The sequence below is a fragment of the Mya arenaria genome, chromosome 3 (genome assembly GCF_026914265.1).
Source record: "Mya arenaria isolate MELC-2E11 chromosome 3, ASM2691426v1".
Classification (NCBI taxonomy): domain Eukaryota; kingdom Metazoa; phylum Mollusca; class Bivalvia; order Myida; family Myidae; genus Mya; species Mya arenaria.
This window is the reverse complement of record NC_069124.1, coordinates 80,026,566-80,053,917: the sequence shown is the minus strand read 5'-3', so window position 1 is coordinate 80,053,917 and position 27,352 is coordinate 80,026,566. Positions and strand designations below refer to the sequence as shown.

At 35.9% G+C, this 27,352-nt stretch overlaps 4 protein-coding genes across 4 annotated transcripts; 3 read left to right on the top strand and 1 right to left on the bottom strand.

The window, feature by feature from the left end:
• Nucleotides 1-968: 968 nt before the first annotated feature.
• On the bottom strand, nt 969-6,413 carry LOC128228232 (Golgi phosphoprotein 3-like). Its single transcript, XM_052939408.1, has 3 exons — nt 6,123-6,413; nt 4,749-4,995; nt 969-3,977 (listed from the first exon to the last, which is right to left on the bottom strand). Exons 1-3 carry the CDS (start codon nt 6,315-6,317, stop codon nt 3,553-3,555), a joined length of 867 nt encoding a protein of 288 aa, XP_052795368.1. The 5' UTR covers nt 6,318-6,413; the 3' UTR covers nt 969-3,552.
• Nucleotides 6,414-6,614: 201 nt separating this feature from the next.
• On the top strand, nt 6,615-10,678 carry LOC128228222 (cilia- and flagella-associated protein 161-like). The gene is made up of 6 exons (XM_052939391.1): nt 6,615-6,742; nt 7,823-7,912; nt 8,114-8,355; nt 8,839-8,920; nt 9,264-9,422; nt 9,824-10,678. The coding sequence occupies exons 1-6, from the start codon at nt 6,674-6,676 to the stop codon at nt 10,067-10,069; spliced, it is 888 nt and encodes a 295-aa protein (XP_052795351.1). The 5' UTR covers nt 6,615-6,673; the 3' UTR covers nt 10,070-10,678.
• A 1,417-nt stretch (nt 10,679-12,095) lies between these two features.
• On the top strand, nt 12,096-20,105 carry LOC128228882 (calcium and integrin-binding family member 3-like). The gene is made up of 7 exons (XM_052940424.1): nt 12,096-12,207; nt 13,912-13,946; nt 14,197-14,314; nt 14,568-14,715; nt 18,039-18,145; nt 18,728-18,816; nt 19,356-20,105. Exons 1-7 carry the CDS (start codon nt 12,157-12,159, stop codon nt 19,375-19,377), a joined length of 570 nt encoding a protein of 189 aa, XP_052796384.1. The 5' UTR covers nt 12,096-12,156; the 3' UTR covers nt 19,378-20,105.
• A 1,381-nt stretch (nt 20,106-21,486) lies between these two features.
• LOC128226301 (growth hormone secretagogue receptor type 1-like) lies at nt 21,487-24,025 on the top strand. The gene is made up of 2 exons (XM_052936187.1): nt 21,487-22,513; nt 23,733-24,025. Exons 1-2 carry the CDS (start codon nt 21,487-21,489, stop codon nt 24,023-24,025), a joined length of 1,320 nt encoding a protein of 439 aa, XP_052792147.1.
• Nucleotides 24,026-27,352: the final 3,327 nt, after the last annotated feature.

Sequence of the window (27,352 nt, the reverse complement as noted above, 5' to 3'; positions counted from 1 at the left end):
TTTTAAGTGTGACCTGACCTATGAAGTAGGGTCAATTGGTCTTGCACGTGACACATCATCTTCATGTTCAGAAGACATGTGCCAGTTTATTTCAAAATCCCTCTGTTCATGGCAAAGCCAGGACAACACCAACTTTACTCTTGTATGTGTCTATATGTAGTATTCCATGAGGATTAAACTGTATCGGTGTACCTTTCGAGTGGTTTTGTTAAAGTGTGATCTTAAAACTTCATGGTAAGATAGGGACGTGGGTCTTGCGTGTGCCACATCTTCTTTTTGTACTGAACATATGTGCAAAGTAATTTGAAAACTGCCTTTGCATGAAAAAGTTACAGCCTGGACACAGAAAACTGGACGATCGGTGCCATTTTAAATAAAGGGGAAATAAAATATGATGACTGAGTGAATTTGACCTATAACCGACTTATTCTGGACACAATATGTCAAAAGCAATGTGTTACTATCATACCATGGTCTTCAGTCAAGTTGTAATTGTGGAGCCACACAACAGCACCTGACCTACCGACACCCAAAAGAATAGGTCAAGTATACCGGTAGTCTACCACTAAAGTTTCATGGTCCTATGTCAGCTGTTGTCTGCTTGTTGTGTAGTTTCAAATACTATTAGCAGTCACCTTGGCTTTTGACCTATTGACCCCCACTCCCCCATAAGTGTCATGTTCTGTTTATGGGCAACCTTCCCAGTATCACTGGCACTTCATGAACTTATCTGTTATTGTGCATACAAAACTTTCCAAAAGTTGACTTGTTTTCTTAGAATGAAAGTTAAACATATTATGTTCAAGTTATAGAGTGGACGTGTAAAACTGCGCCAGATAACATACTACTACACAGGAGACACAAGTTTACAACTTACAAATCAGTTGTGACATTTGTTCAAAACATTGTATGCAACAGAAGGGTATCTTCTCAATATTATGCTTTATCAAGTATAAAACCACAATGCAGTGATTTAAAATGTTTATTTCAAGTTATATCCAACATATTGTCACCCATGATTGCTGTGAGATACAATGGCATATCTCCAAAGAATAAGTAAAAAGAAATCAAAGAGATGGGAATGGTCTACTTACTAATCCACATGTTCATGTAAATAGCAACATAGAAAAATATATACATCTAGACAGCAGAAATGAACACAGTGTTCCATACAAACTAAAAATGTATGTTATTGAAATGCCAAATACTTTAAAAATATCATATAATTTTGTTACATGTGTACTAATAATCAGGGGATAAACCTTTTTCAGTATAAATGACAATATTTAAAACTTTCCCAATGGTATAATAAAACTTATGAAGTTTGCACCAACCAATATGAGGGATTCGTTCATACACTGTAACTTTGAAGCAAATAATATGCAAAACAGAATACAATATTTCAAGGAAACCTATGACGATTCTATAATAGTGAATTATCTGATAGTATCATAGTAGCTGACACACTGTAAGTTTGTCAAAGACAAAAAATACAAACTTCAAGAAGAACCAGCTGTGAACACCTAAATGCATAACATTCTTGTTTAAATCGGTGTCCATTCAAATGAGTGTTCATGAAAACAAACAAACAGGGAAACAAATGGTTTCATGACATCTTATGTTTTCTTTTTCAACAAAACTTAATACACACAAGTCTGATATTGTATTACTAGAGTAACATTCTGATTTTAAAGAATAGAATGCTGCATTAATCTGGTTGCTTCTCCCCATTGTTGCATCAGCTTCTTTTAATGATCCAATAAGCAGCTACCTTAGAAATAATACATAACAAAGACATGAAAATGATGGAGATATACAAGAAAGAGAAAAACAAAATGTTTACAAGGTAAAATAAGGAAAACAACTCAGTCTCTTCAATTAACTATCAGTGGGTAAGGCAGACAGAAAAGCTGGATTTGAGCTATTCAAATACACAGTTCAACAAGCAATGTGTGTTTATTCTTATAAAAAGCTCTGTGCTGCCAAACTAATTTAAATTGGTAAAAGCTTACCGGTAGTAAAAACCTTAAACCATTTCATAAGAAAGGACTGAAGTATTTTCAAGCTTTTCCAACCCACACTCCTTGTTTGCAGATAAACATTATGAATTACAAGCATATTTGTGTACCGTCCTATAGTAAAAGGACCGCCTTTTCCATGAGAACAATAATGCACTAAAATAAACCTCTAAACTATATATAAGTAACAAAAACATTGGTTAATTACTATAATTTATATCCCCATATTATACATAGTTTTCCTTTCTAAAATATCATAATCAAGTCAAGCCATTCACACATCAATCATTCAAGACCCATTTATTCATTCGGAATAGAATATTTTTCTGCGAGAGAATTACTTTTCATGCAATTAAAATCTAACCAATAACAATCAGTATCACATAAATCAAGCACAAATCAATAACAACTGGAATTCAACAACAACCCCACCAGTAATAAGCCAACGGTATTTGTACAGTAACTGCATGTGTTAACACTATGTGCTCACTTCAGCCAGCAAGTTGCTCACAGTAAGCACCATTCTCCCTTACATGATTCTCACACAAACCAATGGGCATATATCCTATTGATTCTGTGAATAGATACTTACAAATCACTAACAGATAATCGTTACACATGGCAAACACTTTATACCGGTAGCAACATTTTCTTCAAGGGCAACACTACCAGCATCAGCAATACAAGATGTACAGAAACATGCATAGTCATGATAGTGGTTACAAATATACCGATGGCATATCTATGTAGCATTTAAATCAACAAAATATTAATGAAATCATAATTTAACAAGAAGATCATAAAACATATATAGTAAGTGTACATGAACATGTGTAAACCGAAGTGTGTGTATTTTTATGTATAATGTATAATGTAGATATTGTTCAACAACTGTCAAGACAAAGCATCAACAACAATTGGAACATGAACCTGCAACACATGTTTTCAACTTGTCTTCAGTGCCACATGAAGCTTTAAACAATCTTTATGTCCGCCATCATGATGATGATGATGATGATGACAGTTACAATTTTTGAAAACTCTGAATCACACTCTGCTGTTTAAACATTTTGAATCACAAATATAGTAATACAGACATTTAAAACAATGATAATGCCTTCATCTGATTCAGTATATGTTCTTTATAACATAACATACAAGAAGGGCACCAGGAAGAACTGCACAACCACAAGCTGTTAACTTGTGGTATTGGATAGTTCCAATGTATAACATTGCTACAACTGATGTATATTTCTGTTATAAAGCACACATAAAAAATGAAGATAAATATACATTAAGCTGTTCTATGATTCAGTAGTTTGGTCCCACATTTATTCATGCTGTTTCCAATACCACAAGATTTCATTCCATAAAGTCTTACAGATAACATCATGTTTTTAAACATGATATATATCATGTTTTTAAACATGATATAAAATAAGCTTAAGTGATAAATAACCTTAATCCCACTTTAATCTTATGATTACTTCTCCCAAAATGTATATACATGATCTGCCGTCATTCGGATAAACACTCATTTGCTAAAAGCAGTAATAACTGCCCACATTGTCTCGTTTGTGCCTTCTTTCATTGACTCTGCATCAAAGTCCAGATCCAAGAGCTCTCGAACACGCTTCATAGCCAAGTCATAGTCATCATCTGACAGAGGTGCAAAGGCATTTTCCAACACATCGGATGCATGAGCAAGATAAATAAGGGACAACATGCGTTTGTTCATTCTGTGTGCATCATTTGTCCACTGACTTAACACAGCATCCTGAACTTTCTTAACTAGTCTTTGTTTTATCACAGAGTCGACAAGGGGATGAGTCGTCATATCAAACAGGAGGAAGTTTTGTTTCTCTGTTGTACAAACGCCCTTTTCTACCAGATTCTTGGCTAGCCTTTCTCGAACATTTCTAAGTTGGTATTTCAACTTCAACGGATTCCAAGTTTCACCTAAAACGAAACAAAAATACATATTATCAATGTAATTGGACTGTACATGTATGTTAATTCTTCAAGATTTCTTAGATTATGAGCAATACATCACCAATTCAGTTCAGATTTTCAGAAGTTTGGTTTATTCGAATTTATGTTTGCTTGATTGTAGACAGCTTAAAGATGATATGAATCACTGTAGCATCTGTTTCCTGGGCAGAAACCTGTACTGTCCTTCTCTGAGAGGGTGTGAGAAAGTACCCCTGGTAGAGCTCGAACCAAAATCTTGGGTGAGAGGCAGACAGCAGTACCACTAGACAACTCTCACACCTTCAACAGTTTATAGCTGTTACAGCTACCGGTACATATACGTCCCAAATGCATGACAGTACCTATATACAGTATATACTTTTCCCCAATAGAAAGCATTCCCAATGGATCTTTGGGAAATAATTTCAATTTGGCCCTAAACCGACAAAATAATAAAAATATCAAGCACAGTGCATACATGTGTCAATTGATTTATTTTATCATATTATATTCATATATCTTGCTTTTGTACCTTATATTCAATTGGAAAGTTTGAGATTGTGCGGCATATCACTTATTGCAATCTTTGCACCCTTAGAACAATGATATATAAATTCTCTTATCACTTAAGAGTGTAACCCTAAGCAAAGATAGGTTGACTAATATAAAATTATATTGTGTCATCAAACATAAAAATACTGCCACTTAATATATAAACATAGTTAAGGCCCACTTTGATCAAATTTAAGCAAAACCGACCACTGAGATATTCAATCCAAGACTGAACCGTCTCAGCAGGTTCCGTCTCTTTGATGTGTTTGAGTGCCTCATCCAGGAGGATGTCCCCGCATGGTGCCGGATTCTTTAACAGCACCTTCCTGTTCAGCAGGCTTCGCCTCCTCATTCCAGCCTTCTCAACCTCAACACGACCCTTTAGAGCCAGCTCTATCAATATGCATCCTCGAAGACCCGAAGATATACAGTCGTTCCAAAATGAGGTATAGCCCTAAAAATATAAATGGTCAATGCAGGCTTAAAGGTACAGTTCAGCGACTGTTTACACCTTTTATCTGGATCAAAAAATGTTCATTTTTTAATTTTGAACTAATATTTCACAATTTTTGCAAGTATTAATGATGTATTAGCCAACTAATCATGTACCCATATTATACATTGCCAAAAACAATTATAATACGGTGTAATATAGATCTACTTTTTCTCCATTTAACAATCTAAAATACATTAACACTTTTCTCTTCACTGTTACCCTAATGGACTTCACAACATCGCTAGATGCAATAATGCTGGCATTAAGCTCCAGCTAAAAAAATATAGTTTATTATATTTTAATTCTTTACATGAAAATATTTATAAAAGCAACTTTATATACAGTTAAATCACTACTTTTCATAAATTACTTAATTTGATCATAATCAAGATATTTAAAATGGAAGTTTCAAACAAATGAACGTAAAATGAAGTTAATTAAAATCAAGGGATGTAATAAATATGAGAGAAGACAGATTTTCAACCACCATAAGAATGTCTGTTATTTTTTATTACTAATACTTTACAAATATATTGGTTCAATATTGGACCTCTATATTTTCCAATTGGTTCAAATATTCAGTAGCCTTGTTCCCAAAGTTTGAATATGCTCCAAAATAAATTGCAGGATACTAACAATGTTCCCTACAGGTTAACACCACATATATTTTGCATTGTTTACCTAGAAATTACAGGTAGTGTGATTCAATTTTCAAGACGACAAAGTAAATCAACATTGCAAAGCCGTCACGGTCGCCTCAATGTGGGATTTTAGTCGATAACGTCATGACCAGAATCCCATGTCAAGCAACTTCGACTGATTTCAGGTAGGATCAGATCAAACAGGGAAAACCTTATTTGAGGGTCTAACAAACCGAGTGTTTATGGGAACTGAGTTATCCCATTCAGTTCTTGAATCTATTGTGTGCAGTCCTGTACTAGAAGAAATTCAGATATAAATTCATTTTCTTCCCAGGCCTTGTTCATGTGGTTAAACTTTAGCAAAGAAATTAGAATTTAAAGTTTACCCTGTGATAAAGATTAGATCTAATGACTAAATGTATGATGAGTTAAAAATAAAAATACCTCTCTGTCTTTCAATCCTAAGAGAAGGATTTCTTCCATGAGTGTTAGACGTGTCTCTTTCGAGTCCCTCTCCTCCTCCTCGATATCCTCTCTCGGCAAGTCATTTTCATCGTCGAAATTGGACCCTCCCTCTGCACCATCCTTGTTGGATCGGCGACTAACAGCTCCACCTTTACGTTGCGTAAGGGAGGTCATTTTAAATGAATAGAACTAATACGAGAAATAAGAAAAAACGAACAAAAACTAGACGGGTCCTGTGTGATGTTTGATATTTGTTTTTAAGATGGCGGAGATGACGTTTACTGAGGTAAATTCTCATTTTTCATTGGATAAAATTAAATTTCAGTAGAAAACATTTCGAACAATCTCATAACAGAAGCAAAAAAAATATTTATGCATTTTATTACTTTAAAAAATACATACTGGACAAAAATAATTTATGAGTGTTTTTAGACTTTCATTTTTGGTTTATTCACTGCGTTACTAGGTGCTGTGTTGTTAAGGTAAACAACCATTGCACTGGTGAAGTCTGCGGAAGAAAGTGTATCAAAATGAGTGTCAGAACATATAACCCATCAGTTAGAGTTGGTAATTGGAATGAAGACATTCAACTAGAAGAGGTATAACTGACAGTCTTTGTGTTTGCCAGATTTTATGTAAATCTCTTTAAATAAATTAAATGTCATTAATGCTCTATTTTAAAGTAACAAATAAACTGTCCATTTTTCACTTTAAGTGTCTAGCTTATCAAAAAAAAAGCATGCAAACACTGTCTGACTGACTGTAATTATTAAAGGATATGTATTTATAATGCTGTATGGTACTCATGCGCGATTTGTAAATTCATAAACTTGACATTTTTGGGAAGGAAAGTTCCCTAAACATGCAGTCGCTTAATTCTAGCGCCCATACTGTTCTCATGAATATATATACAATTGATTGTTTATGGATTTGCCAAGATCATAAGCAAGTGTTGTAACTGCAATGCATATAAAATAGCTAAGAGTTATTTACTCCATTTAACTTCTTTTGCGGTTTTATCACAATAATTATATTGGGACAGTCCTGACAATTCCAGTTTGGCCATCTCCACAAGTGTAAACCTTTTGTGAACAGCAGCCCTTTTCAGACTGATCAAACATTTTTTTCTGAAACCTTCCTATAATAATAGGTTGATTTAGTAAGGACTGGAACCCTCGATAGTACTCATTATAATTATTTTTCTAAAATTAGTATTTGTATTGAAATGTAAGTTGTCATTTTAACCATTTCATGAAATGAAATATGTACCAATATAAATTGTGTCACCATCATGATATAACATCATTATAAAATAGTGATATATAAGAAATGTCCACTTAAAAAGATTAATAATTTCTGTATAAAGGACCTCTCAATTACGTAAAATTAAAAAAGTTGTATATTGAAGTTATATGAATATGAAACATTGTTTACCATTTGATTTAAATTACATTACATGTTTTCAATCACAGTGTAGCAACGAAACAAACACTTGACATCATAACATTTGCACTTCATGCAAAATGAATGTAATTTTGTTCCTGTTTGAAAGGATAGAGAAATGTGAATTCTACATCAATGAAATCAAATTCTTAAATATTCCATGTTTATATTAACGCACATGATTTGCATACTTTTTATTTTTTATGTTACTTCTTTCACATTGATTTCTGTTGCAGGACACATTAAAAGAATTCCTACAGAAAAGAGAATCTGGAGAATTGTTGTATCAAAAAAGGACGAAGCTAGAACAGACAATATTCAAGACAGTGAGTCCATATTGAACATGTTCAGTTAGTTTTATTATAGATACAAATAATTATATTTAATAAGGTTTTCTATGGAATTGAACAAAAAAATCACCTTTTAAAAACAGATGTGGTTTGATAGCTGAAATTTACCCGTAATATTTATAAGGTATTACAAGATCTGTACATTGTTTCAAATACTTTTTCATTTTATCTACCAAGGTAAATTTAAGCATTTCACGGGACGGTTTTGTGCACTTTGGTGATAAAGTGAACATTAGATGCCCTGGGGCTCTGGACAAAACACAGTACTTTGCACACATTGAGCCCAGAAATGAATGCAACCTTGCAGTGGTGCCTCAGGTCAACAAAATCCTGTACTCAAATAAGTTTGAAGCTCCCAGCTGTGTCACAGGCAGCAGAGATATCGCATCAAATTTGAGAAGCACATTTGTAATAAAAAGGTATGAATCATCAATTTATCTCATACACCAAAACATTGAACTTTGTATAAAACAAAGGAAGTTATCATTTGTAACAATCAAAGCAACAAATATTATATTAACTATAGCTACATTGTAACATTCTCATATACGAAAGTGATGATGCTAAGCGTACCACATATAGATTTGTCATTATCAAACCTCTGATGAATGAGAATGCATTGTAATTGAAACTTCCCTTTCAATGTGCATGTACTATGTGTGCACAGTAAATTTGACATTTTTTATCAGACAAACTAAACATTTATGCATCTTGACTATTGGGTCTTATGAACTCTGATACTGTAGCAAATATATATACAACCATTCTTATACTTAAGTAGTTCTAATGTATATCATGTTTAAGCTGATTATGGTAAATGTTTTACATGTATTTTGAAGTTAGCAATGTCATCATGGCATGTTTACCAGAATTCACATCTAATCTGACTTTCCCTTTCACAGTAAGGATGGTACACACGATGGGGAGCCACTCAGGTATGGCCAGGTGTTCTATCTCTCAACTATGGACAATGAAGGAGGAAATGTAAGTTTAATGTATAAACTCATCCACCTAACAAAATGCTTCCTCAGGAGTCATTTTAATATTAATTTCATCTTTTGAGTGAGTCTTACCAAGGTTACTGCAACCTGTATTCATGCTTATAGTTTACAGGTTCATGATGATGGGGTTAAATCTTAAAACTCTAATTATAAAGCTTAATTATAACGATAAATACTGTAATAAATATACGGTACCGAAGATAAAAATGGATTTAGAAACATAATTTTTCAATAAATGAAAAAAAATCCCTACTTTTTAAGTCTACATTATTTTTCCATTTCATTCTAAAACCCTATTTGATAATGTGTTTTGCACCACATTGCAGTTGTTGTTACAAAGTGACCGAGTGACGTTGCATAAGTCCCCAAACAAGTCACGGCACCAGGAGGTCAGTCTTGTGGCAGAGCCGTCATCCCTCACAGAGTGGAAGATCCTCCACTTCAAGCCCAAACTCCGCTTTGAGTATGAGGGTGTGCCTGTGCCAGTAAGGACCAATTACTCTCTTAAAGGCTTTTTGTACAGTTTTTTTTTTTTATTTATAAGAATAAAAGTTGAGGTTATGTTATAGTGCTGGATGTCATTGCTTACTGCATCAAGCAAACACTGAAATGTTGGCCAATTGAATTAGAAATAATTAGAAAGAAAACATTAAGTTAACAGTAGCAAAGGCCATTAACTCTCTCTTACATAATTGTCGAGTTATGCCTCTTGATAAACAGAGAAAAACAGATGAGTGTTGGCAACCCCTTGTGGTTCTCTTATTTTTTAGAATTTTGTGTTTTAATATCATTGTCCCTAAAATTTCTGAGACAAAAGTAGACAAATTAATTGCTTTATATACTATTATCATAGTGTTATCAAAACTCAAGCCCTTCCCTAATACAGGCAAATGAGAAAATCATCTTCAACCACGTGGTGACAAACCAGGACCTTTGTGTAGAGGAGGAAGTTGCCATCCGCACATCATTCGGCACACGTGAGTACGAGATCACTGCCTGTACACAGCTCGACTCCCACCGGGCGGAGAAGGAGCAGAACCAGTGGATGATAGTGATGGGCGTCCCAGGAGATGACATATACCCTGTGTCCCAGCCATCCTGCTCCTCACAGGGAGCTTCATCACTCTCATAATGGATGTTACCCACTCTACTGCCTGTAATGTACTCTTTTTAAGGAAAATGTGAACAAAAATTGTGACATATATCAAGTGTTATTATTGTTGCTGCAAGAAATAAATTTTAGCAAATAAAACATGGATTATTAGATAGCAAGAACATCTAACTTTATTGTTGCAGTTTGCGCAGTTATTTTTTTTATGATTGTGTGAATCTTGATAATATTGTATTTATATACAGTTTTTATGCTGTAAGTTGACAATACAATCAGAAAGAACATTAATGCCCAAGTATTATGCAAATCTGTGATCTGTTCTTTATAAATAGCATTCTTTTAATAATGTTGCTCTGACAAATAATGTGCACTAAAGGGATGTTCTGAAATGCATCCATAACGTCTTGAGGGAAATTACTTTATTTGGTCTCAGGATGAAAACCAACTTAATGCTTCAATACATCATTTGAATCTATAATATTTCAGTCAAAAAACAGACTTCAATAATTGTACACTAATATTTTTTTTTAATATAGTGTTTAGTTGAAATTTGTTATATAACGCTGATTGTATGTGCTTCTATTATGCCTTAGCAGTAGTAGGATGTATATTAATAAAGCAGTAAATGTATAGGGTGATCTGCATATGCCATTAACAGCATTATATTGATAGTTCAAAGATATATTTAAATTTGAAAAAGGTATGTTTATAAATAGTTTCTACATGTATGCAAATAGTATTAAGATCAAAGTAAATAGTATTTCTTCCATTGTTTACACTCAATCAGCATGGTAAATGATTTGTTATTTATGAAAAATAAAATAAACAAAAATAACAAACATAGGAGTTTTTCTTAAAGTACTAAAGCTAGTAGCTCCAATGCCGACAAGATCGACCACGGTATGCACGTTCATGGATTTGGAAAAATCTCTTTAATGGTTAAAATTTCCATTAGATTTCAATTTCTAAAATACGGTTTTTGAAATAAAACATTTACTTCTATTTAGCAGTAAGTGTAATATGCAACACCATGCTGTATGGTATTTTCGAGTTTATGCCCATCCATCAATCAAATACTGTTTAAAATTGCGTTCCATTTGTACTTTTACTAACGCTTCTTTGGAAAGTTTCAAAAGCTTGTCATTCTTCGTAATTAGAACAACAAAATCAAAGTAGGAAATGGACATTTTTCTAATTTCTGAACCAAATCTACATAAGTATCCTGCTGTGCAATTTCTGAGGTTTTATTATAGAAATGGACCCTAAATGGCCTGATCCAATAAACGAATACACAGGAAATTGGCCCCTACTGTGACACCATTTCTTACACTATAGGCCTTTAAAAGCGGCGGACTAGTCGAGCGTGCTGTCTCTGTGATCTTGTTTTGTAAGCAATGGGAAGAAATCGCGTTCTGTCAAAAAAACAAACAACGGCAAATGATACCTGAAGTCACGCTCTACTCTTAGACAATCCGGCAATTCAATTTTCTATTGATCAACGCTATACTATTTATTTAGATTGTGAAAACGATCACTCATGCAGTGGTCGAAATTAGCACAAGCCCGCAAGCCAGCCCTGTCCTGGTAAAATGTCTTTCAGGCTTGCTAAAATTCTGAATTTTATATAGCAGGGCATGTGAATTTTTTTGATGCCAAGCAATAGTATTTAATAAGGGTTCGTGCTTGTTCATCCAAAAGTCTAATTTCAATGACTGCTCGTGTGCGTAGTGCACGTGATTTGTTTTTCCGTACTGTACTTGCACTCTCCCCTCCAGTACTGAGTACAGTACAGTAGTACTGTACAGTAACGTTACAGAGTCTGAAATCAGAAACATTTTTAAAAACGTTTTAGAACAGTTGAATATACTACTATAATATACCAGAACTTTATGTGCTCAATTATAACATTTAATTATTAAGAGCTAAACTTATAAATATTCAGGTTGAATCTAATGGAGTCTAACATTAAAATCTTCACGTGTATACTGCAAAGTACTTAACGTTAGTTACTTACTGTAGTTTATTATTACTTTGTCTTTGGGTTAAATTCAAGTCCAAAGTGCAGACCAAATTTTGACTGTTCAAGATAGTGTTTCTTTAAAAACAAAATGGGGAACAAACTATCTATTTTCACAGAAGACCAACTTGAAGCTTATCAGGTAAAGATACTCGAAATTGCGAAGTACCCTCGTATCTCTTCTTAATCAATTAAGCTCACGAAAAACACACAAATAACTTACCATATTCCGGATGCTCGCATTTTTCGGTAATAATTACCAATAAAGTGACAGTATTCAAATATAAAGGATTACCTGTGAGAATCATTTAAAGTTAAAAAAATATTTGAATGATATAAAATCAACGAGTAGAAATCTAAACAGTACCGTACTAACATGGTACCTTGTAATGGTTTTCCGACTCGCACATACCAGGAACAGTAGAGAATAACTATTAATGTACTGCCAGTAGGGTAAAAACAATTTGTTAGAAGCCCTTGTGGTAGACAGTTCTTATACAGCGAAGAAGCCAACTGGACTGGTATTTCTGTTTGTTTTGTTTCATCCATTTGATTCCCTTCCGTTGGTTTGTGTATGGAATGTCGTTTATTCTTTCCTCTACTGTAGTACTTAGCTAATATCCTACTCAGAAGTCACAGTAAGCATTGGTATATAAACCTCGAGCAGTTGTTTAATAGTCATTGTTGGCGTTTTACAATTTAACAGTATCTCTATTTCCCCATTTGAAACAGACTCGCCCCATTCACAAAAACCTTTAGGTGACTAAACACTACCTGCATCCTCTCATGTACTTTGGGACATTCTCTTTTGAGCTTGCTTGATACCTTGTTAATGCGCCATTCAATTGTAAACCCCCCCCCCGGTCCGGGGGATAGCCGGGGAAATGGGCCGTGTTTTTACCTTCCAAGTGGCCCCGCAGAGCCGGGTGAATGTCTTCGCTCCAAAAATAGCGTGGAATGGGCCTTACCTAGGGTCACTATGGTCCGGGGGCATTTGGCGGGATTTTTACCAGCAGTTCGTCCCCGCAGAACGGGGATTTTACCAGGGCTTGGCTGGAACGACAGTCAAAGTCCCCGTTATTCCCTGGACCTGGGGTGCCGTGGTTACAACTGACTGGTGCATGAAGTAAAAGCAGCAAAAGCGCAGTAAAATACAGTATATCCAATATTTTGATGTTTGTAAGTAACCAGGATTAAGGAATGACAGAAAACCCTTTCACCACTTTATAGCCTTTTCAAATTGGTTCGAATAAAACGCAACGTCATGATTACATAACTGAATTATATATTTTAAGTGTTTATCTTGCGGGGGTTGACACTAAAGGGGGGATAACATTTTTTCAACATTGATTATCGGGCCTAGAAAGGACATGATGAGGGTCCAGCTAACCATAACCCGATATGAAATATTATGGTATGCGGATCTGATTATACTAATAAAGGTGTTTTACCAAGTTTCAAGTTTTTAATTGGCAAATCGGCAGTTTGCCTTTGGCCAATCGCAAATGGTATAACTAACTAGTGATAAGGTCAAGCCATGAATTAATAATACTTGAAATAATTGGAAATATAAATGCATATTTGCTTGATCATGTCACTTTTTATACCATAGAGTGAGCGGCACCCCGGAGATGGGGTGCGGTCAGCTTGGTCGGCGTCTTCAGGTCGTCACCATGTTTAGATAAGATGCATAATATAATTACATATACACGGAACTGAAACATAGATAATTAATGAGAGAGGTCTACAATAATATACTAATAAATGCACGTCATTTAAACAATAGCTGTTTCCTCGCGGCGTCTGTGAGCACAGACGTATATATACTAGTGTTATACCATTTCAGGACTGCACATTCTTCACAAGAAAAGAAATTCTGAGGTACGAATTCCATAGTTTGTGTACAGCAATACTTGTTTGCGAAAAACTAGGTACTGAACTGTCTTACAATGTACGTGTACGTAAACTGAGTATTAGTTTGCGTGTAGTTTAAAAAATACACACCGTCGCGTTACGATGTTAGGCCATGGTGATTGACGGAAACTCTGGAATATAAATAAATAATAAATAATATGTACATTTTGCAATGTTTTACATGCACTTACATCTTTGTAAATCTCAATGATTCCAGGATATTCCGTCGTTTCCGGGAGATCTCACCCCAGCGCGTTCCGGTCAACATGCGTGACGGCAAGTCCAGGAGGGTGAAAATACCCTTTACCGAGCTCGAACTCATCTCAGAACTCAGGGCAAGATTACCTGTAGCATATACAACAATGTTTTAAAAATAATTTGAACTAGACTTATTTCTCAGGATGAGCCAAGTTTTCCCACTCTTGCCTAGCATCTTTTCTTCTCGCAACACACAACGTATACATGGATAATGAAAACGAACACATCTGTCGTATGCATTTGTTTAATATTATGAGGGATTGTTCTACATGCAAATTAATAAATACGATCCCATGTTTACCTGTTCGTTTGTGAATGTTTGCGATGCAGGAGAACCCGTTCCGTGAGCGGATCTGTCAGGTGTTCTCGGAGGATGGGTCCGGCGACATGAGCTTCGACGACTTCCTCGATATGTTCTCAGTCTTCTCCGAGATCGCGCCTAGGGACATCAAGTGCGTATACGCATTTAAGATCTACGGTGAGCCGCTAATATTATACTGATGAAGGCTTCATCTTAAAAGACTTAGTGAATTTCCAGGAAATGACAACTTTTAATAAGTTTACGGGATTATTTCATGCCTCTTTAATAAGCCCAGTTTATATCAGAATTAGGATATCGGCAGGTGTGTGTCCGGTTCAACTAGTTCTTTCCATTTAAGAACTTGAGTAATGAGTTAATATTGACACCATACCGTATAGTGATGAAACTTAGTATTTAGGAACGTCATGTGGATACCTTTGGATTGCATTGGGGTTTGTTGGGTCAAGATCAAGATCACTGGTTCTGAAAATACATTGTAGTAAAATTTCATCAGAGTAACAATGGAATCATGTATTATGATGGAAAGTAGTGTATAGCAAGCTGGTGTGTGGAAACGTACATTGGGATTGCATTTGGGGTTGGTCGGTTCAAGGTCACCAGTGTTTTTTTCCACTTTCAAGGGAATGGTGGCGGAGCCTTTTGCAAAAAGGGAAAATATGCCAACATGGATCATAAAATGTACAACTTGTTTTCAAACTCTTTCAAAAGGGGAATGGGGCCGAAAAAATACTGGTCACTGTTGCTTAAAAACAGGAAAACAAGTTCGTCTCAGTAAGGCCATTTTTTTATTAATTGGTTAACGGATTTTTTCGAAAAAATGTTGGATGGGTGGTGCGAAAAAAAAAATGATTTCATACTCATACTAATTTTTTTACAGTACATGTAATTTTCATAGCGTTTATGGCGAAACCCAAAACCAAACGATCAAAATAGCAACAAACAGAAAGTATATGTTCATAGATTAATATGAATGACATTTGAAATGCTTAAGTTTTTGTTGATTTCTATGCAACACAACGTCTGCAAAGCCTCAATATTATAATGAATATTGATATGTTCAAACGCTTACTTTGTCATACACATATGTTTGGCTTTACAGTCCAATGTTCTCTCCTACCAATTTCAGATTTAAATTAATGTAATCATGATATAAGCATTTTATACACTTCCACATTAAAATAATGTCACATTTAAAGTCAATATTACTAAAAACTTTCAGTATTAGTGTCACTTCTTGTTGATGGTTTTTGAAGCACATCCTGACTGCAAAAGTTTTCCTATTTGCAACACTCTTTCCACATATCGGCCTTACAATGAATATGCCTGTGTCTCCTAATTGCTGGGCACTACTTCTTCTCAACAGAAAAAAACACACTGTAGCAAATTTCACTGACTCATTAATTCTTTAAATAAATAAGGAAATGTAAATAATAAAAATGATTTTATATTCAGTAATGCATTCTTTGAAGTTAAGATATTTCTCTGCAGCTTTAACAAAATTTAAGTTACCGAAGATTTTGATTACTTGAATAGCAGTCTCCATATAATTTGTTTAACAATTAATGCCCCCTGGGACAAACACAGGACAAGATATTTTATCAATAACTCTGGTTTATATGTGATTTGTTACCATTGATACAGACATCAGCCTTGATGTCAGTTTAATATTACCTAAAAAATCGTATAAATGCAAATGGTATGTTGAAAATGAGAATTTTTTTTTGTAATAATTATGGTCTCAGCTCAATGAGGCCGCCATTTGGAAAACATTTTTTAAAACTGCATCCCTTTAGTGCAAAGGAACAGGCGACAGGTTTTACATAATTTCATGTGCGCAGAAAAAAATATATACTTTTTTTTCAAAATTTTACCCAAAAAAAATTTACAAACAAAAAAAACTTTTTTTTTCTTTTTTTTTTGAGTTTTCGAGATAATTGGGCAGCGGATCCGTCAACCAATTTTATTTAAAAAAAAGGCCTGACCTAAGCTAAAAATTAGGTATAGTGAATAAAGTGATTCTAAAGCAAGCTCGTGTGGAGATGTACCGTGCAATGACATTGTGATTTATTAGGTCAAGGTCAAGGTCGCGATTGCTGAAAATTCGATAACTTACTTGAGTTGATAAGGTGTAGTGATGAAACTTGGTATGTGGAAACATAACTTGGGATTAATTTTTAGTGAGTAGGCCAAGGAAATTATTCCAATTTGTTTTGTTTTTCGTTTCAATTAGTTCAATAAAATGATATCATAGTGATGAAGTAAAGTTAAGTAAAGGGTTGGGGTTGCAAGTTGGGTTGGTATAAATAAAGAAAGTGTTAACGTTGCTTCTTACGACACCTTAAACCTGACTTTGCAATAATTTTATGATTGCCTAAATGGGAAACCCTTGTTTCATCGTATTAGAGGCATTTCTAGTTTGTAGTGGATTAACATATTGCTGATCAATATTGTGAACTCCACTTGCAATCTCATTAAATTGTATTTCGATGACTATGATCAGGTAGGATTTTAGAATTGGTCATTGGCGTTCATTGGTGTTTGTTATAAAAGAAATCAACAAGCGTCAAGGTAGCTCTCGAGCAGCAGTTACTACTAAATAGGCGAGTCAATGTTTTACAATGACTACCGGATTTTGTCTTCCGGGAGTTTTCAATTTGAATGCAAAATTAAATGATGAAGAATTCTATTTCAGCATGTTCAAGATTTATGTCACGAATTAAGTCTAATGGTATTTTTAACTAGGTTTTCGACGAAAACCAGTTTATAAAATGTGTAAGTAGTTTGGCGGGTAGGCGGGCATTCGGACGGTTGGGTGGGTGGTCGCTCGTCAAACTAGGGGTTTTCAGCGAATAATATAAATTTCATTGATCATTTGGGAACCAAACTTGGTGTATAGTGAAACATGTGAAGAGCTCAGTTAAGATTGCCTTTGGGCAAATTCCGTCAAAGGTCAAGGTCACCGGAACTAAATATAGAAATTTCGTTTTCAGCGAAGATGCAACTTATTTCATTATACATGTATGGACACCAAACTTGGTGTATAGTAAGAACAGGTGGGAAAGTAAAATTATTACGCATGTATTTTGCATTCAGGCTTCCTTTTTACACTTCAATTTCTTTGGTATGCATACGTCTTCCAACCATCATCGCATGGTCATTTTAAGCTCGGCTATACGGGGATAATAAGGGGAGCTTTACTACTCGCCCCAGCGTCGGCATTGGCGTCCAGTTAAATTTATAGGGCAAGTTGGAACATTCACTTTTCATAAAGTTTAATAGCACATTGTGTCCGGTTAAAGTTTTAGGGCAAGTTAGGATAAGCACCAACTTCTATTCCCTTCATTCAATTTACTTAATACTTCACACAAGTCAATGACCGCAATCACACAATAAATTACATAACACGAGTTTACCTAATATAATAGATTTCCTAGCGTTACTTCAATTAAGAAACGGACCTCTTGAAGTACTTTTTCCAGACTTTGACGGTGACAACCACTTGAGCCGCTACGACCTGCAACAGACTCTGCGCTGTCTCACACGCAATGGGCTGACGGAGGAGGAAATCTCCTTCGTGGTCGACAAGGTTCGTACCATAATTATATTGAACCTCGGAATAACATGCATCAGGCAGGCGTCAACGTTTTTTTCTTAGAGGGAAATTGTGTATAGTTTGCAACATGTTTACAAAGAACTCTGTATTCAATCATATGTGTGTTCGACTTGCTCATTAGAATTTGTTAAGCTCATTGTATGTTGAAAATGACTTAATGCGTTTTCCGTTGAAATGTTGTTGCGCAAATAAGTACCCGCCATGAAATTGGGATTTCAACTCCACAACAAATGCGAATGTTTCCTGCTCGGTGTCTGGGTAAAACTAGGCCCTTTTCAGTTATCATCTGTGATTGCTATGGACAAGCCTTTTAATTCTAAAATAGGACATAGCATTTTTTAACCGGGTTCGTTTTCTGTCCTCCGGTGTATTCGCTTTAAAATACTGTTGAGTGTTTTGTTTTTTAAATGTTTGTGAGAAGTGCACGCAAATTTGCAGACCTACTATTTTTACGTCTGTTTTTGGAGTCCTATAATCATAATACGGACCTGTCTTCATATAAACATAACATATAATCTGTCCATACAGTTCTACAGGTGTAGTTTGTGTATGCAGGTGCTTGAGGAGGCGGACCTGGACGATGACGGCCTCCTCTCCTATATCGAGTTTGAGCACGTGATCTCTCGCTCACCGGACTTCCTCAAGTATGGTCTCTCCAACAGTTACCTGGTATTTGGAATGCAGTTTGGGCAAGTCAAGCTCTCCGAATAGAGCGATTCGGTTCCTATAAACACATAATCAACTTCTGTTCGTTTATTTTGTTCATCATAGAGAACAAGAACACATTTTGTTCAGACCAAAAGATCAACCTAGGGGCCGAATCGCTCGATTCGAATAACTGGAATGGGCGAAACTGCAGTCCAAATACCAGGTAACTGTGGTCCCTCCTCAATATGCCTCCTGATTTTTTACTTATATGACATTTTAAGACATTAGCAATGACATAAGCGGCCACCCAAATAAAATTAAAACAATGGTGTTCAGAACTTAAAACGTAAACGAATGCACGGTTATGCTAAGGCAATCACAGTAAGCTTACTTAAAGGCCTTATTCATTTTCAAAATATATTGTCGTTATTGCATGGTCATGCTACAATATGTCTGCTAGTCACCATGAATGGAATTAACTTATGTTTGATTTTTAAAATGTACATGTTTAAACGATAACTTTGTGTTATTTCAGTACATTTCATATCCGGATCTGATCCTACTGGCGAGGGCGATGCTCAGGACTTTAAGTTCATATGTACTTATATCAGTTATTGAGTGATGGACGTAAATGGTAGATCTCTCAGCTCAGAGATCCAACCCCCTTGTACCAGCGTTCGAATCAAAACTTGCCTTATCTATAGTGGGCTGTACTTCCAATAATGTTCACGTGCATGATAAGTTCAGTGCTTGTTAGAATTGTGTAATTTATGCTGTTCTTTCCTTGTCATAAATCTGTAAATGGTTTATTTACTAGGCGTTTATTGTTTTTCCCAGTTTGGCTGTGCAATAATGAAGTTTTATATAGGAAGTAATTTCAATCTAAATAGAAGTGAGAGTTACTGTATTGACCTATTTAACACATTTCTATATGCAATATAACCGCTTAATGAAAACGCCAAAAGTAATTATGAAACCGCAAAGAAAAACAAATCATATTTAGCAAAACAGTTCACATCCGTAAAACGCTGACATTGATATCAACAACTATGATGTTTACGTATTCGTTTCTCTGTAGAGACGGTGCTTTACAGAATTCGGGGAACGGGGACAACTTTTTTAATGAAACCTTTCTTGGACAGCTTTTAAGAACGGCGTCAGGTATCGCCGACTTGAGACCTTTTTACTTAAAAACAGGTTTCATAACTCAGCAAAGGACAAACGCACCCTCTTTCGCTGCAAATACATCCATTGATATCGGATGTCATCGCTTTCAACTTGGTCAATACATGACATACTTCCTTTAGCATTTTTACACTGGTCCTGTGAAATATCGCACCATAATTGAACATCTCACGACATAAACACGTTAAAAGGATGACTGATCAATGCCACTGGTACTCTGAAGCTGGTTCATGCAAACGGTGTAATTGTTAGTGTTGTTTTTTTCTGCTGTACTAAATCTTTGAATCGACAGACGTCATGCACAGCTCGGCTGCCGATTTAAATGTTGAAATAAAACCCTGAAATAATAACTTTTTTAGTGTTGTCGCGAATATCTCTCAATTAGCCAGTGCTCATGCTCAAACGAAGCCTTTATTGGCCAGTGCGAATGCGCGAGCTTTAAGTGAACTTACTTAATAAAACCAATTAATCACTGACTGGAAAATGGTTAGTTTCGTCACTTTATGGAAATTCGGTCGTAACAATCTGCTAAATGGGTTTTTGGTTGCCAGAGATCTTCCAGATGATCCCATTGGCGGAGGCATGAGCCTGAACACTTAAATCAATTATAATGTGTGCATGTCATAATACGTTTACAAGTTTAAGTATATTGATCTTAATGAAATGTAATGGTTTTAAAGAGGTTTACATGAGAGGAATCATATTTTGACCTATCACTTTATGATCTATAGAGATATAGCTGGAGAAATACAGAAATTCCAATCGACCTAATTTCGACATATTGGTACTCAAAATTTGCCATTTGCACTTGATTGAAAAGAATGCCCGTATATTATTTTTTGTGTTATAATGCTTGGACATACAGAACTGCTAATGTAAAAACCTTAACAATACATACGCATGATTATACAATAATATATATATCTATATATATAAAGTTTAATAATTAATTAACAATTCCCATGGACTCCGCATTGGTTTCCGGTGACGACAAGCGCGGCCTAGGCGCTGATGTATATATTGGTCCGTGGTTTCCGATGACGACAAGCGCGGCCTAGGCGCTGATGTATATATTGGTCCGCGATATCTGATATCCCCACACCCACCCTAACAGAAGCTAAGACAGCCGCTAGCAGTGGGTTTACCGCTAACAGTGGATTTAAAGGTGACCAAAAGTTATTTTTGATATGTATTTGTTAATTCATGAATTTAAGTATAACCACATATTTATTTACTTTGTATTCAATCATCATTTTTTTAATGAAAAATATTAGTATTCGTTTTTCCGTCCAATTTATACATTGGTTTTTTTTTGTGTTTATTTTTTTTTATATTTCAATTTATAGGTTACCTCGAGGTTAACGAACACTTGTATCAGAACGACACAATACTTCGATATACTAGTAGTTGGGTAAAGACCTTGATAATCAACCAAGCAGTATGAGTTTAATACACTGGCTTTTTTGTCATTTCAGTTAGAAATGACTACTGATTTCAACTCGTCATTTCACCAGAACGTTACTGGTATGTTTAACGTGAGCACGTCGACCGAGAAGGACCAGGCCGCGGAGCAAATCGCCGCAGTGAAGCAGGTCTTCTTTAACATCCAATACTTTATGCTGCCATTCTTTCTCGTCACCGGGATTTCTGGAAACTCAATAACCATCGCTACGATGCTTTCATCGAAGTTCGAGCACCTGACGTCACGCTACATCCTGATCTTCATGGCGCTGTCGGACACCATGCTACTAATCACACAGCCATTCAACAAGCTCTGGGTCATCCGCCTGTTTGGCGTGGATTACCGCGCTATCTCTGAGCTCTCCTGCAAGATTTTCTTCGTGATTTTTCGGTCGGCAAAAATGACATCGTCGTGGCTGGTCGTACTGCTATGTTATGAGAGATTTGTCGCGGTCGTGTTCCCACTGCAGGCTAAATCAATTATTCGGAAACGTTTCATGTTTCCTGCAATCGCCCTGGACTACCTGGTCATGTTTACGTACAATTCTGTTTGGCATTTCTCCTCCGGCGTGGTGAGCGGCATCTGCAAGCCGGACATACCGAGTTTCAAGCATCAGGTGTTCGTGATCATTGGCTGCACGTTCTACTCGTTTATCCCGACCGCCCTTCTGCTAATTTTCACGCCACAGATCATCGTCCGCCTGCTGCGACACTCGAGACTCAGGCGCCATATCTCGACCTTCAGCAAGCAAGCGGCAAACGCCTCGGCACGAAAGGAGGAGGAGACTGTCCGCGCTAGTGTCATGGTACTGGGCGTCATGTTGGCCTACATCGTTCTCATCATCCCTATTACCACCGTCCACATGTACGCCTTCTCCGCAGGCGTCAGCGCATTCGACGTCAACAGCCTAGGCTTCTTCATCTATCGCGAGATCGCCCAGATGCTGGAGCAGATCAACTACGCCGTCAACTTCTTCTTCTACGTGCTGTGTTCCGGAGCATTCCGGCAGCGCGTCAAGGAGTTGCTCTGTCTCGATGCATGTTTTGGTAATAGTAATAAACGTGCGCTCACCAACCGACACTAATCTATTTCAAGGCAAACACTTTCTACATGTAGTTTTGAGTAACCAGTGTTAAAGTGACTCGCTCATGTTTTTGGACCAAAAAATAGTTTTCCCGGTAATGAATCTGAAAACACTTATTTTATCATTATTTTACTCTATGACTTCAATATTGCAGAAAAATATACAGTTATAGCATAGAAAAGAATTCTGGTTTTAGTGGGGTTCGAACCCACGCCGGTAATATCAAGAAAAAAATGGAAAACAGCCGACTTGTCCACACGGTCATCGGGACTTTAACAAAAGTGATGGATATGTGAAGTTTTGAGGATACAATCACGCAACACCACTTCCGTAATTCATTTTCAATCGCGTTATAAACGTAAACGATAATTGTAGTCTTCAAAGACAATATTTTAACACATATCGACATTTGCTGAAGGGTTCCAGCTTTTGGTATTTTTGTTTTAACACTCTTTATGATTTAATTTAATTTCGTAATTAAAAAAAGTGCATTTAACAAACCATGAGCGAGTCACTTTAACGAACAGTGTGAAATCGAACAGAGATCCTTTATTTCAAATCAAATTAAAATATAAAATAAAACAAATATTTCTGTGTGGTTGTACAGCAAAGCGAATGAATGATGAATTTTAAGAATACGAAAAAAAGAATGAACAAATAGGTCTTCAGTGAAGAAATTGCAGTCCTGTATTATTGTTGTTGTAATGCTGCGTATTTTTGGACTATAGTATATATTTAGAAGGTTCAGTATAAACATGAATGTGTTATGAGTGCATGTTCGTTATGTGGATTTTGGCAATTTATTTGACTGTCTAGAATTAAATTTAAAAATAGGTGTAACCTCCCACACCCCTCTTTTGCGAACCAAATATCCTAAACACTGCAAACACTATTAATTTTGATATTTTTCGTACCGAATAAAAACATCATTTTGAAGTTGTTGTCTTTGCTGAAATGTGTTTTCGCTGATTGTCATGATTGTTATTGTATAAAAGTGATTGATTCTTTTGGCATTTATAATTTTCATTTCAAAATAATTATAACATCCATAATTATAGTTTAAAAGTACAATGTACTTTATAGTTATAGTATAACTTTTCGTATCTTTGGGTATGGACAGTTTCCCCGAGTTTTTAAATCGTAATGTTTATCAATCGCCGAATATGATATTCTCACTGCAGAGCGCCAAAAAGAGCCGAGAAGCGAGAGGAACCGTAACAAGGAGCTGGGAAGCGAGTTAAAGCATTATAACGGGCTGGGAAGAGCCGGGAAGCTGGCGGAAGTGTCACTTAGAGCCGGGGGCGGGTGGAAGCGTCACAAAGAGCGTGATTGTGTAAAAAAAGATGCTGAAATAATCACAAAGAACCGGCGAGCAAGGAGAAGCGTCACAAACAGCCAGGTTGCGTCACACAGATCCGGGAAGCAAAACGAATCGTCACAAAGAGCTGGGAAGCGGGAGGCAGCGTCACGGTGAGCGAGAGGAAGTGGTAGAACGAACTGGGACGCGTGATGAAACGGCAAAAAGAGCCAGGACGCGGCGGGGGGGGGGGGCAGCGTTACAAGGCCGAAAAGCGGGAGGGAGCGTCACATAGATCCGGAAAGCGGCAGAGAGCATCACATAGAGCCGGAAAGCGACAGAAAGAACTGGAAAGCTAGAGGAAGCACAAAGAGCCTGCAAAGTGTGTGTGTGTGGGGGGGGGGGGGGGGTCATCAAACAGAGCCGTAAAGCGGACAGAAGCATCATAAAGAGCCAGACTGCGCCACAAAGGTGCAGGAAGCGAGATAAATCGCCACAAAGATCCGGGAAGCGTCACAAAGAGCTGGAGAGCTGAAGGAGGCGTCAAGACGCATCAAAATCGGATAGCATGTTCCGGATAAGTCTGGACCAGGCTAAACATCATTAAAAATCAACTAATAAACTACATTTTCATAAACCAATGCGGTATTGTAAAACCCGACGGGAACAGCGAGCGTTTATTTTTTAGGTTCACTTTGTCCCATTCTTGAAGGAACCGAACGCTTTGTCTGCTGAATGGTTAACCAAAATATACACAGGTGGACAATTTTGAGTTACGACTCATTCTTTAAAAAGAACCAAGGTCACGGCCTACTTCTTCAATAAATCTAGTCCTGTTGACTTCAATATTGTTTGTTTTGGTTCTTTTTTTTACAAAGAAACGAATTCTACATGCACATTAATCATAATATGTGATTGATTTTCTTAATAATGTTTGTAGTTTGCTTTTGTGCCATGAACAAGGCTCATTGTATAGATTGCAAAACTGACGACAAATAATCACTGTAGGCATTATTTATTTAATAAGTATAAACAGGCAACACTCTATTATTGTGAACATTAGAGTCAGTATAAAAAGTAGTTATGCAGCTCTCTGTTGGCTGAAAATGTCCTTCAGATGTTCCAACTTCTTTCATAACCAATAATATGTGAATGTTTTACCGTGAACCATACTTGGCATTATGTCTTATTCATCAGTACTGTCTGAAGTAAGATGTCTATTTAAAGTTTTCTCCACGAATCGACGCATATTATTTTGACGCTTGCTATTCATCATAAAATATAAGTTTAAAAGTAACGTAAATTACAGTTTTTTAGCTGAAAAAAATGTTTATAAGATGATACACTTTCATAAATTCATGGTTTACAATATTTAGGGAGCAAAACCAGTTTCCCCTCATAGTCTTATATGTATTATCCACCCAAAACAATGAAAAATATGCAGTTTCTTGAAGGCTAAACAGAAAAATGACTGTTAAAAATGTTGTTTTTTTTTCAAATCGAGTCGATTCATGGCTAGTTTAAAGTACATGATATATTTATCAAAGTTGTTCCACTGCTCCAAAAAAATCATGTGATCATATGTTAATGACCACGGAGAAATTCATATTACGACATAACGCATGGTTTTGAATGGTTATCGAATTCAAAAAAGTCTAATCAACCGTATGCCTTGATTCTGGCTTCCATGTGGTCTTTTGTCCATCACCCTTGGTGTTGTTCTGTTTGAGAACGTTAATAAAAACAAATTTGGAATCGACGCTGCAGAAGAGCACACCTTTGTTTTGGGTAACTTGCGAAGACAATGATAAAACGGATGTTTTGCAACGAAAATCGTATCATAAAAGCTAATACACACAATAAAGAGTACATTTTAAGGCGAAAATATATATGCTTAGAATGAAATCGCAAAATATGAAATATAATGCGAACGACCACACTCTTGAACGATTTTAATAAAAAGATAATGATTCAGAAGCTTCCGTTTAATAGTGGTGTAAGTAAGGACAAACAATTGCTAACTTTTTAAAGTTATAGATTGTGTCGTTTATGACCAACTTTATTTACAATACATAAAGATCTAAAGCGGGGTCGACAACTTGTGCAGTTATTACTGATCGAATTTAGTATGCCTTGCTCGAGATTTGAAAAGAAACAAATAAAAATCACAATGAAAAAAGAATGAAAAGTTTACCGACAAAACCATGACTATTGCCTTTAGACATCAACACAAACTCTGGATTGTGGTTCAAAGTTTAAACCAGAGCTGTCAGTTAGACATGAGTGTAGTACAAGCACAAAGAACTAGAGGTACTAACCCCTCCAATGGATTTTTTTTTTCGTTTGACCTGTTGAAAGACGCAAAATGGGTCGCATATTATTCGAAAAATGAATTGCGATTTACCTCGATATTTCCATCATGTATCGTGATATATCTCTTTCGTGTCTGAAAATAAAATGCTTAAAATGAAACTTATTGAAGTCGCGTGCAAAGCAGTTTGGAATAGGTTTCAATGTTGTACCAACGAGGATCACGTGATTAAAATGGACAAGCCATCATTTTTATTGTAAAAAACAACATATGTTTAACAAAAAAGCCTTTATGAACAACTGTATAAACATATAAAAAAATAACACAGCAATATACAAAAAAAATATATGTTTGAAACCTTTATTTAACCTGGTCACATTTAGAAGGTATTCAATGACTTTTCGCCTCGTATGCTACGGTTTTTTATACTTTGGTTTACGAACCTTAGGACCCGATTCATCGGAGCTCAGAAAGCAATAGTTATGGGAAGGTACACTCTCTGGCTTAAAGGACGTACACGTGCACAATTTTATATGCGGAGAATGATTATTTGTTTCACATTTTAAAAAATAATTACAATTATTTCATTTCAGTTTTGGGCATTATGGGAATTTATAATTGTTTAATTATTAGATGGACAATCAAGCCTTGGAACTCACCAGTTGAGTAGAAATAAAATTTATATCAGTCACTGACATTCATTTGAAATCCTGTGTACCGGGTGAGTACCTAAATTGGAACACTTTTGGCACTATTTTTAAATATTTTCTTTTAGAATTGCACCACAACTACAAAATTTTCCATCGGCACACTAAGATTCAAGACCAATTGGTTGATATAAATGGTATTTTTCAAGATACTACCAATCTGCATGAAAAGTACCATTAACTGCGCAGTCAAGGACTTCCATTTTTGTCCTCGGAGTACCCAAATATGGAACAGTTTTAACTTGTTATTTTTTTTCATGTATCCTTTTGTAAGTTTTGCTACTAACTTGTTTCATTGTAAGAAATAAATAACTTTTTTATTTCCAGTTTTTTTCTTGTCATTTTTGTTAGTAAAATTTGAAAATTTAAGTTAAAAAAATCAGACTGTGCCAGAATGCTGTGATTGTGGCAAGCATGAAGTCATTCCCCTGCGTCCCAGGTATTGACATTTGATCATGTTCTTCGAAACTTGTATCTATTAGGCAA

What these genes read in the sequence shown, in the direction of transcription:
- LOC128228232 (XM_052939408.1), bottom strand. Translation starts at nt 6,317, where the DNA reads ATGACCTCCCTTACGCAACGTAAAGGTGGAGCTGTTAGTCGCCGATCC. An exon ending in TAGGATTGAAAGACAGAGAG is followed by an intron (nt 4,996 to 6,122) that starts GTATTTTTATTT and finishes TTATATTTTTAG; the next exon opens with GGCTATACCTCATTTTGGAA. An exon ending in TTGGATTGAATATCTCAGTG is followed by an intron (nt 3,978 to 4,748) that starts GTCGGTTTTGCT and finishes GTTTCGTTTTAG; the next exon opens with GTGAAACTTGGAATCCGTTG.
- LOC128228222 (XM_052939391.1), top strand. Translation starts at nt 6,674, where the DNA reads ATGAGTGTCAGAACATATAACCCATCAGTTAGAGTTGGTAATTGGAAT. An exon ending in AACAGACAATATTCAAGACA is followed by an intron (nt 7,913 to 8,113) that starts GTGAGTCCATAT and finishes TTATCTACCAAG; the next exon opens with GTAAATTTAAGCATTTCACG. An exon ending in ATGAGGGTGTGCCTGTGCCA is followed by an intron (nt 9,423 to 9,823) that starts GTAAGGACCAAT and finishes TCCCTAATACAG; the next exon opens with GCAAATGAGAAAATCATCTT.
- LOC128228882 (XM_052940424.1), top strand. Translation starts at nt 12,157, where the DNA reads ATGGGGAACAAACTATCTATTTTCACAGAAGACCAACTTGAAGCTTAT. An exon ending in ACAAGAAAAGAAATTCTGAG is followed by an intron (nt 13,947 to 14,196) that starts GTACGAATTCCA and finishes CAATGATTCCAG; the next exon opens with GATATTCCGTCGTTTCCGGG. An exon ending in TCTCCTTCGTGGTCGACAAG is followed by an intron (nt 18,146 to 18,727) that starts GTTCGTACCATA and finishes TTGTGTATGCAG; the next exon opens with GTGCTTGAGGAGGCGGACCT.
- LOC128226301 (XM_052936187.1), top strand. Translation starts at nt 21,487, where the DNA reads ATGACTACTGATTTCAACTCGTCATTTCACCAGAACGTTACTGGTATG. An exon ending in CTGTCTCGATGCATGTTTTG is followed by an intron (nt 22,514 to 23,732) that starts GTAATAGTAATA and finishes TTCTCACTGCAG; the next exon opens with AGCGCCAAAAAGAGCCGAGA.